Below are 10,981 nucleotides of genomic sequence, written 5' to 3' on the forward strand. Positions count from 1 at the left end.
AGTTTGGAGTTTTCTTCTTTTATTTTTATTCATAGGAAAATGTTTCTACACTTTTTTAAAGTGCTTAGACATCAGCTGTTAGAATTATGAGAGAAAACCAAAGTTTTCTGATTATAAATAATCTCAAAAAAGCCTGTTTTCAGAAAGTTAAACTTAGGCATTCTAACAAATTATCCTAAATTAAAATAGTGGGAATTACTAGCAGGTTTTAATGCCCCAAGGATTTGAAGTAGGTGTCATAGAGGTTTCCAGAAGAAGGGTTCTAAGAAGAAGCTGGGAAAAGAAGAGAGGGTTTTCCAAATAGAAAACGGCACGTGCCAGAGTCTGGGGTGAGAAACCAAAGCACTCATGGGGTGGAGGGACCTACACGCCTTTCATCGGGGCTAACGGAGTAGGGTGAGTAGGCAGAGAGGAAACCAGAGGGGCAAGAAGGCGTGAGATCATGAAGGCTAGCGGCACATACCAGAAGATTTTAAACGACAGCTTTGAATTTCAGAATGATCACCCTACTGGAACATGGAGGGGCCAAACTGGAGGTCAGCAAGCCAATTATCATTCTAGCTCCACAATCCATGGAAGAAATGGAGAGGTCTGAACAAAGAAAGCAGCATCAGAGAAGAAGGGGAGGGAACTGTATTCGAGGTGACCTAAAGCACCTGATACCAACTGAATGTGGGGGATAAAGAAAAGGCGGAAGCAAGGCTGCCTTCAGACCTGGAATATGAGTGGGTGTGCCCCTTAACAATATAGAAAATACTAGGAGAGAACAGACCTGTGAAGGTAAGGACATGAGGAGTTCACTCTGGGGCCTGCAGAGACCGAGGCACTCAGGAATAGAGAGGAGAGAACAGAAGGTATGTTCTCTCCTGTCTCAGAAGTGCAGAGAAGTACTATCTCTCACCCCTCGGAATTCATTGTCCAGAGCTGCCTTCTATTCTCTAAAGCCACATATAAATCAAAATACAATGAAAAAAAAGTTGCTACTGTAACTGAAATCTGATGGTCAAAGTGGAAGTCGCTCAATTGTGTCCGCCTCTTTGCAACCTCATGGACTATTCAATCCATGGAATTCTCCAGGCCGAAATACTGGAGTGGGTAGCCCTTCCCTTTTCTAAGGGATCTTCCCAACCCAGGGATTGAACCAGGTCTCCTGCATTGCAGGCAGATTCTTTACCAGCTGAGCCACAAGGGAAGCCCAAGAATACTGGAGTGGGTAGCCTATCCCTTCTCCAGCAGATCTTCCTGACCCAGGAATCGAACCAGGGTCTCCTGCTTCGCAGGCAGATTCTTTACCAACTGAGCTATCATGAAAGCCCTTCTGATGGTCAAAAGACACCGATTCTCTGTACAGTTAACGTCACCTGTTTCTTCATAAGAGAGCAAGTATAACTTAGAACACGTTCTGGTTTGAATCTTCTAATAATAGTTTTATGGACTTGGTTCACTTAGCTTCTCTATATGCCTCAGCTTCCCTCTCTGCAGATAGAAGTAATAGTTCCTACCATGTAGTTATTATGAAAATTAAAGAAATTAATATGCATCACCCACGTAGAACAGCACATGCCAAATACTAAGCGTTGTTAGTTCTTATTCTAACAGTGGCCAGTAATGACTCCTGGTCTGAGAATGATGTCTTCCCAATCACACTGCTGTTGTTTCACCCTTTTTCATTCACTTCATATCGCTATTTCTTTTGCTCTTCACAGTCTCTATGTTAATGCCACAAGACTTGCTCAAGGTATAACTTTTTTTTTTGGCTGCAGCGTGCAGCTCCCTGACCAGGGATCAAACCCATGCCCTCTGCAGTGGAAGCACATAGTCTTAACCACTGGACCATCAGGGAAGTCCCTCAAAGTATAACATTAATGGCAAATCTGGGATTCCAACCAAGGGCCAAAACTCTAGAACTGGTTTTCTTTAAACTGAAGACATACAGCCAATTTTTAATCATTCAAAACTCTCTATCTGTATGGTGCTAATTGGTCTCCTCTTTCCATACACCTAGTAGGAGGAGAAAGGACAAATATAACTTAGTCAATTTTGCTATGTGTAGCAAACAACTATTTAGAATTTTGTGGAAACAAGATAGAAAAGAATTCTTAATATACAATTTGGAGACTACCTAAGATCCCATTACCACTGATAACTGTGTTAGCTATAAACATAATTTAATATCATTGTATTCTAAGGTACTCCTTCCTACTCCCATCCAGAGTGCCTTTCAAAATTTCACTGAATTTTGAAGTCTTACCCTAAAATTTCCATTTCTCCTTTCCATTCCATTTTCCTCCTCATATCACACTAAATAATTCTCCCTTCTTGCTATTTGGCCCCTCAAATATTTGTAGACCAGGGCTAAAGAAAAGGCTGCCTGTTCCCCAGAAAGTGGAGAAATGATTAAACAGCAGTGCATGCATGTGAAAGTTGGCGCAGCTCTGCCAGGTGAGAGAGGGCTGGGAGAAATGTGCTGCGCAAGGGCTGGGTGACAGCAAAAAGCAGCAATAACTGAGGAGCGATTATAAAGCCCTTGGCATGGTAACCCAGGGGGCAGAATAAACGGCTGTGAAATATCATACCATACATTTTCTTAAACACTCAATGTCTACATTTCTGAGATAAACTGTTTGTAATTAACAGACATCCGTCAAGCTCATTCTTTATTCCTATTGCTCCCAAAGGGATTTGTTCTTGAGCCCGAGGTCCAGGTCAATTTGTGTAAAATGAAATACTAAGTTTATATTCAGAAGAAATAAGATTGGCCTACCCAGTGAGTTCTCAATGTGAAGTTTGTTTCCCAGAGTTGAACTGACAAAAGCTCTAAGCTCTATCTGCATTTACCAACAGACTAGGTTTGTCCAAATAAAACAAACAAAAAAATAAATTTTAATAGCAATGATAATAACGGTAAAATAGCGATAGCAACAGCAGCAATTTGTTGAGGACTAACTATGCATGAGACACTACAGATGCTGTTTAACTTCAACTTCACCATCTCCGTGGGATGTAGACAGTATGTCCCCATGTCACAGATTAGAAAACTCTGCATTGGAGAGGCTATACATCTGCCCTATAGAAATAGCTGATATGAGGCAGAGTCAAGATTCAACATCTGGTCTTTCCCACTCCACGCCCATACCCTTTATTCATCATACAATATTAAATATTTGACTATTAACTGGCTGAATGAATAAATTGAACTGAATTCACAGATAAAGCAGGTGTACATGCAGTTACAGGTCTACAATAAATACAAAATGTAGAAAAAGAATAAATTTAATGTGAATTTATTAGTAATCATCAAGAGAATATATTTTCTGTATAAAAATATACTTGTCCTTAATACTTCAAAACAAAAAGTAGACTGAAGCAATATTCCATTCAATAAAATTCTGCTTTGTAAAATGTCCTTGAACTTGTTGGTGGAGTCATAATATCCTACAAGGGAACAGATTTACATAAATGGTAAGATTTGAAAATCCTCTTGACATTGAAGGTATGTAAAAGGTGGTTTATTTTATTCAGGGAGACCTCATTTTTATAGTCTGCTAGATTCTAGGCATAAGGCATAGGAACTCTGTTTATTCTTAGAGGAAGAAGAAAAAAAAACCCTGCTTCATGAACTATCATATCCCACTGAAGCAAGGCGCATATTGCATCGTAAATTAAACTGGCCACATGTGGTAGTTCTTAAGTAATTCCAGGTGCCTGATAGTTTGACCTAGCATAGGGAATGTAATTTTCAGCAAGCTGCAGTCTTGGAAGCCAGGGGACCCTTCAGGCTAGAATCCACCACTCCTTTCCCTCCCCCCTCCCCTTCAGCTCCCTCCTGCCCCCGCCGTCTCTGATTCACACTGAGGGATACGGTAAGGGGAAGGGAGAACATCACTAACAAACGGTTCCAACTGCCACCTACCCCTACTTTTTTTTCTAGCAAGGGCAACTGTCAGCAAAGCACATTATGCCCTTTTAAAGCAGCTTAGTAATCAGGTCCCAAGGACTGACAAATTGTTTCCATGCATGTCTTATTTGAGTGCGTCAATGAGGCAATTGTTCTACATTTGGTCCACGACGATAGGTAACTCAGGGGCACTTGAGGAAACTGCTTCCTATCCATACTGACCATGGCTTTTGAGAGCCACTAACCTTGCCAAACCTCTCTCAGCTGAGGTCCATCTCTAGGAGAGGTTTCAGAGCAGGAGGAGGAATGCATTTCAGTGTAAACCGTGGCCACCACATTCCTGGCCCTTGGCCTGAGAGGGGTGTCTGCATTTAACTGATCTAAGTGCCTGACAGACCAGGGCAGCTCTCTCCTGGCATCTGCACAGCCTGTAACATTAATGGGTATAAAAGCTCAAGTGCTCTTTTAGCCCAAAGATAAATAAGAAATACATTTCTTTGTGATTATTTTAAACAATCAGTTGTTGGTTGATTATTAAAACCAAGACAACAATAGGTGTAGTCAAAGGTGATAAACTGAGGTGACCATCAAAAAAATCTGAAAATCTTTCTATTCAGTTTGGTTTTGCAGCTATTTGTACAAGTACTTTTCCCCTCCCTAGTCCTCTGTGTTAAGTGGGTCACTGTGCACAGAAAGCATTTTTTCCAAATCAATTCCTTGACCAAGAACTGTTCACTTGGGAATGGACGAAGGACATGAGCTTAGGCTGAGCAAGTTGAGAGGCAAAAGAAAAAGTTGATGCCCAAGAAATGAATAGAGAAGGAGGTATAAAGTCATCACACCTAAGGGCAGAGTTGATCTGGGGAGGGTGTGAAAGAGGACCAGTCATAAAAGCTTGGGTTTATATTTAAAGTATATGAAGGGTGAAATTTTCCAGTTTTGGGTAATCGGTAGGAACGACATTGAGTTAGAATTAAATGGACCATAATGAACTAGGTTTAGTTGGAGTCTTAAGAGTTATGACTGTCCTAATTAGACCAAACACTAGTGAGAAAAACAACTTGTGACTGATTCCATTTAACACAGGACTGTAATCAAGTTTTACAGTAGGGAAAAATTGAAATAAATCTGTGGTTGATGCACACAGAGAAAGGTACTGAAGACAAATTATTTGCAGAGCATAAGAGTGGGATAAGGGGTGAGATTAAAAATAACATTACATGAGTGTATGATGATAACATGCCTTAAATATAACTCCTTTCATCCATATGTCATTTACGAAATGACTTGAAGGCATGTGGGAATGTGAAAAGAGCCCAGCAATTTCACTTCACCAGTTCTGTGGCTGGAGCAAGTCTCAGAAGCTAATTAGCAGTGCATAGCAATGTTTCACAGCTATTTCAGTCTGGAATGGAAGAACAATTTATCTCATTGAAAGGAGGGGGAAATTTAAGGTGAAGGTAATTGCCCAAATTGGATGTTGAGCAAACGCATAGCACTAACGTCTGTGGGTTGGGGTAAGGTTACTGAAACTATCTTGGCATTTTTAATGATAAGAAAACGGTGCTTCAGTCTTCTGTTTTCACCATACAGTCTTTACAAGTAGCTAAACACGAGGGATACAGAAAACTGATGGCTGAGAACGCAAAAAAGTTCAGTGATTATAAACAAATTAAGGTAGGAAAAGAGCACCCTATATGTGGTTACTAGGACATGTAAACAGTGGAAGTGAAGGGGCAGTGTTGAGCAGAAGTGTGATGGGAGTGGAATGAACTTGAGTGTTTTAGAAAGACAGATCGCCTATAAGAATAGAGTGCATCGGTTTAGAAGGGAGGTGAAAAGAGAGAAAAAAGGCACGGTGTTCGATAGAGGCGTAATTAAGAAAGAGATGAAGCGAGGTGATCCGATTCCACAGAACCAGAGTAGAGGGGAGTAACAAGGACTCCGAGAAGCGAGCGGTTGGAAGCAGGGGCGAGGGGGCAGGCTGGGCAGCGTCGGACTCACCGGCTCCGTCGGCAGTGACGATGGCCTCCGGAGAGATGCACACGCCGCGGTCATAAACGGGCAGCTCCTCGCAGGCCAGGCTTTCCGGCCACGAGTGGCGGTACTTGATGAGGATGGGCTCGCAGCCCTGCCGGGCCCGCTCGCACACAGACTTGCAGGGCTTGATGGGCTCGTGCTGGAAGTCAATGGTGCAGATGGGCGCGTACATAGCACAGAGGAAGAAGAGCAGATCCGGGCTGCAGTGGGTGCCCAGCAGACCCTCGAACTGCTCGATGGCCAGGATGGCGTTGGCCTGGGTGCTGTGGTGCAGGTGGTTGGGCATCTTAGTCATGTTCCAGGGCAAGGACTTGCACAGGGGGATGCGGACCGGCTCACAGGCGGCCGCCCGAGCTCCGGGCGCGCGGAGCAGGCAGAGCGCAGCCAGGGCGAGTAGCCCGGCCGGCAGCGGCAGCATCCCGCCCCGGCTGCCGCAGACCATGATCTCGGCAGGATGGGGCAGGGTGCAGCAGTGCGGAGAACGCCGAGAGGCCCGCTCCGCCGTCTCCTCCTCCCCCCCTGGAAGTGGACACAATGATATGAGAGCTTCTCCTCCCCCGGCAATCTCACAGCTTCCCTGGATCAAATTCCCCCAATGGGGTCCCAAAAGCTGCGCCGAGCGCCAGCCGCCGCCGCCCCTGCCGCTCCGGCCTCTCCGGCTGCTCTTTCCCGAAGTCTAAGCCTTCTGGGGCCGCGGCATCTATTTAATTCCTCGCTCCCTCTGGCAGAAGCGTCCGACTTCGCAGATGAGACGAAAACAAGAGGAACCGAGGGAGAAATAAAAACAAAAGTAGAATTCAGCTGAGGCAGTTGGAGCTCTGGGGAGTCACGTCCCCTGGATTACAAAAAGGTGCTAAAAGAAGCATGAAAGTCTCCCAAGTGAGGAGGAGGACGGAGGGTGGAGGAGGGGGGACGAGAGCGCAAAGACTCCTAAGGCAGGACTAGGGTGCAGGAAGAGTTTGCAAGTCTGATAGGCCGAGCAAAAAGACCCAGCTGCGGGTCTTTGGTGTGAGCTGCGGCTGCTGCAGCGACCGCCGCCGGCTGGAGGGGACCCGTCCGAGGAGCCGCGACGGGAGGTCTGCGCCTCGGATCCGCGGCTCTTCGCTTTCCTGCCTCCGGGAGCGAGAGGCAGCCCCGCCCCCAGCGCCAGCTCCCCTTCCCGGGAAGGGGGTCTGTGGTTTGGAGGCGGAGGAAGAAGCCAGCAAAAGCAGAGAGGATGCGATAACCCGAGACAGAGGGGACTTGAGACAACCCACACCCGGGAGCACCGCAACCCCCTACCCCCCGCTCCAAAGGAGAGCCCCCAGCTTCTCACGGAAGAGCCCACCCCAAATCTCCACGAAGGAGTGCCCCCAGTTCCCTACTTGGGAACCCACCTGAGCCCCACGCTCCCTGGAGGTATTTTCTTTAAGCAACTTCGAGCCTCGCCTCTGTGATTACCGGCTCTGCAGGAAGACCTGGGGGGGAAGACTTAAGCAACGTCCCTTGAAAAATGTCCAAGTGTCAGGAAACAGGGACCCCTGCAGCGATGATGGAGCCTTATCAATCCAGAACTCCTGACTGCAGAGGTCTGCATTTTTAATAACTAGGTGGTGGCGGGGTGTGGGGGACCCGGGTAGGGGATGTGGGGGTGTGGGCGGAAATCGCCTTTCATAAAAAGAGAAGAAACGCTGTACATAATTACTAATAGGCCACAAGAAGCAAGCAACAGGTCTTTTTTTCTTTTAATTTTTTCTTTTGCACTGCAGAATTTAAACTTTCGAGTTTTGCATTTTAAGCTTTAAAGTGAAAACTGCTTTAAAGTACTTGGGCTTCCCTCACTCACCCACCCCTGATTTTACTAAAATAAAATGGCACTTATTAACTCTTCTACCAATAAATTCACCTCACACTTGAGACAAACGTGTAGGAAAATTACACCACACTGGTAATGATAATGATGATAAGGATAACAATAAAATCCTTTCCATCCAAATGAGCTCAATCCAGAAAAGAAAATGGAAAACAGATTCCCCTCTTGGTCTGCTCCTTCCACTAATGAGCTTCCTCTTTCCCTCCCTCTCCCCCTTCCTCCCTTTTCAGGGCATATTGTAAATGGAATGACCTGCAGAGGCCCTCCTACCCTGCCCTTTCAATGGGAAATCACTGAGCAAAAAGATTGCAGAATGTCAGAAAACACAGCCTTCATTGAGAAGAGAAGGAAACAAACCCTAAACCAAAACAGGAAGTCACCTTTGCTCTGCATCACTGAAACATTTGGAGGCTTTAATCCGGCCATTTCTCACAGTCAGTAATAAGCAGACAAAAGATGCTTCCACTTTAGAGAACCCAGTGAGATGGTTTCCATTCCCCAGCCTTGACATGACAGCACTTATAAAATGTCAGTGCTAACTTGAATTTATGGAATTTTATCTCTAAAATGACCATAAACAGCCATTTGGGACTGCAGTAAATTATTTCAGAAGGAAGTTTCTTCCACTTAGGAGAAGAAGAAAAAAAAAAACAGATGTTAGATAGGGAGCAAACTTTGCCTGGTCTATGATTATTTTGTATCACTTAACAAAAGTAACCCAAAAATTATATAAATAAATTAAATTAAAAAAGATTTCGCAAGTAACATCTAGGGGAAGAAACAAAAGCAGTCAATATTAGAGCATTCGTGGGCTCTGTAAAGAAAATGAAGGTGGGATTTTCAATAGTTTAGAAGTGAGGAGTAGATACAATAGATTGTTTGATAAATATATTTTTCTATTCATCTTATATAGATGAGCATGAGAAAAAGAATGAGCCAGTTGTTTTAACGGTTCTACAATTATCTGAAATAAAGTGTTTTCCTTCTCTTGCACAAAAGTCAAATATCTCCTTTGTCTAACATGTACCCTCACAACATTTTTCTAATCCAAATTTGTCTTTGTCAAAATATAAAATAAATTTCAGTGCTTCCCAGAAGCCTTTTAAAAAATTTTTTAAAGTAGAGTTGATTTACAATGTTGTGTTACTTTCTGCTATGCAGCAGAGATTCATATATATGTATGTATTCTTTTTCCTATCCTTTTTCATTATGATTTGTCACAGGATATTGAATGTGGCTCCCTGTGCTATTCAGTAGGGCCTTGTTGTTTATACATTCTATATACAATAGTTTGCATCTGCTAATCCCAATCCATTCCTCTCCCAACTCCCATCCCCTTGACAACTACAAGTCTGTTCTCTATGTTTTTGAGTCTGTTTTTATAAGTAAGTTCATTTGTGTCAGATTTTAGGTTCTACATATAAGTGATATCATGTAGTATTTGTCTTTCTGATTTACTTCACTTAGTATGATAGTCTCTAAGTCCATCCATCTTGCTGCAATTGGCAATATTTCAGGCAATATTGCACTCTTTTTTATGGTTAAGTAGTATTCCATTGTATATGTATATATATCTATTATATGTATATATATATACATATATATATAAAACACATCTTTTTAATTTATTCATCTGCCTGTGGACATTTAGGTTGCTTTCATGTCTTGGCTACTGTAAATAGTGCATGTATCTTTTTGAAGATCAGTTTTTAGTTGTTGCTGTTTTTAGTTTTTTTCTGGATTTTCTGGATTTAGTTTTTTCCCTCAAGAGTGGGATTGCTGGATAATATGGTAGTTCTATTTTTAGTTTTTTAAGTTACCTTCATACTGTTTTCCTAGTGCTTGCACCAACTTACGCTTTAACCAACAGTGTAGGAAGGTTCCTTTTTCTCCACACCTTCTCCAGCATTTTTTATTTTCAGACTTCTTAATGATGGCCATTCTGACCTGTATGAGATGGTACCTAATAGTAGTTTTGATTTGCATTTCTCTAATAATTAGCAATGTTGAGCATCTTTTCATACACCTACTGGCCTTCAGAAGCTTTTTTGAGTACCCTGCCTGGTTCTGTTCATTTTTCTAGTTAGTTCCCCTTGAACATCATTCTTTTTTTTTTTTTTTTGCAAATTATTCTTTAGCACTTGCCAATTTATTGGTTCAAAAAATTTTCTTCATTATTCCATCTGGGTGTGCTCTGTCTTTCTAAATAGTAGGTATTTCTTTTTTTAAGAAGAGATTTCATCTTCTATTTCTTTTGAAATAGTCATTTAAGAAATGTTGGCTGATGGAACTTTGAATGCAGTATTTTAAATACTAACATATACATATCTTATAGAGAAGTACAATACAAACTGAGTAAATTACAATAGCCAAGATTGAAAAGTAGGATGTGGGAACATGAAAGAAACAAATGAGACATGGCATAATTTCCACTAGTGGATGAGCTGACCCCCCCAAAACTGAGTGCCTTCAAATTGGCCCACACTAGAGCCAACTCATTGGAAAAGACCCTGATGCTGGAAAAGACTGAGGGTAGGAGGAGAAGGGGGTGACAGAGGATGAGGTGGTTGGATGGCATCATCGACTCAATGGACATGAGTTTTAGCAAATTCTGGGAGATAGTGAAGGACAGGGAGGCCTGGCGTGCTGCAGTCCATGGGGTCACAAAGAGAAAATTAAAGGAAGGCTGAAACCTGGTGCCCCAGAGGAAATAGGTCTTAGGTAATTTGTTTCTCTTAGATTCCATTTTACACTGTTTTATTTAACCAACGTTTAACTGAGAGAACACTGATCTTTGTGTAAAACTGCTCCTGGGCTTGCACATGAAAGACAGCTTGAGGCATTTCTCCCTATCTGGTGAAGAAATCTCAAGGTAGATAATCTGTGGGCCACACAGAAGGGGCTGGAGAATTGTAACTTTTAAATGATATTTTGATGGGCATTGCTATAGGGATCTTTAACAACTCAGATTTTAAAACTAAGGATGAAAATCAGAGTTTTATGCAGTGGATTTTATATTTGAGGAAGTCATTAAGATGGTAAATGCAGCTTATTGATACCAATACCTTGCTGAAAAAGATCTTATGAAAACCAGATTCCAGGACTTCAAAGGGCTCCCCAAGGCTCATCCAGGTGTCTCTTCCAGGGATGGGGGCACTTCAGAGTAACCTCGTGGCACCCAGTTCTCACAG

General features: G+C 42.8%; 1 protein-coding gene across 2 annotated transcripts in view; it reads right to left on the reverse strand.

The window, feature by feature from the left end:
* Positions 1-7,499, reverse strand: part of FRZB (frizzled related protein) — a 33,639-nt gene extending 26,140 nt beyond the window's left edge. Inside the window, exons 1-2 of one of the 2 annotated variants that reach the window (XM_043487973.1) lie at positions 7,379-7,499; positions 5,903-6,676 (exon numbers count right to left, since the gene is read on the reverse strand). In XM_043487973.1, the coding sequence (XP_043343908.1) occupies positions 5,903-6,380 (478 nt within the window). In that variant the 5' untranslated portion in view covers positions 6,381-6,676; positions 7,379-7,499. Of the gene's footprint in view, positions 1-5,902; positions 6,677-7,314 lie in introns of both variants that reach the window. The other variant, XM_043487972.1, reaches the window with a different exon arrangement.
* Positions 7,500-10,981: the final 3,482 nt, after the last annotated feature.

The sequence above is a fragment of the Cervus canadensis genome, chromosome 15 (genome assembly GCF_019320065.1).
Source record: "Cervus canadensis isolate Bull #8, Minnesota chromosome 15, ASM1932006v1, whole genome shotgun sequence".
Classification (NCBI taxonomy): domain Eukaryota; kingdom Metazoa; phylum Chordata; class Mammalia; order Artiodactyla; family Cervidae; genus Cervus; species Cervus canadensis.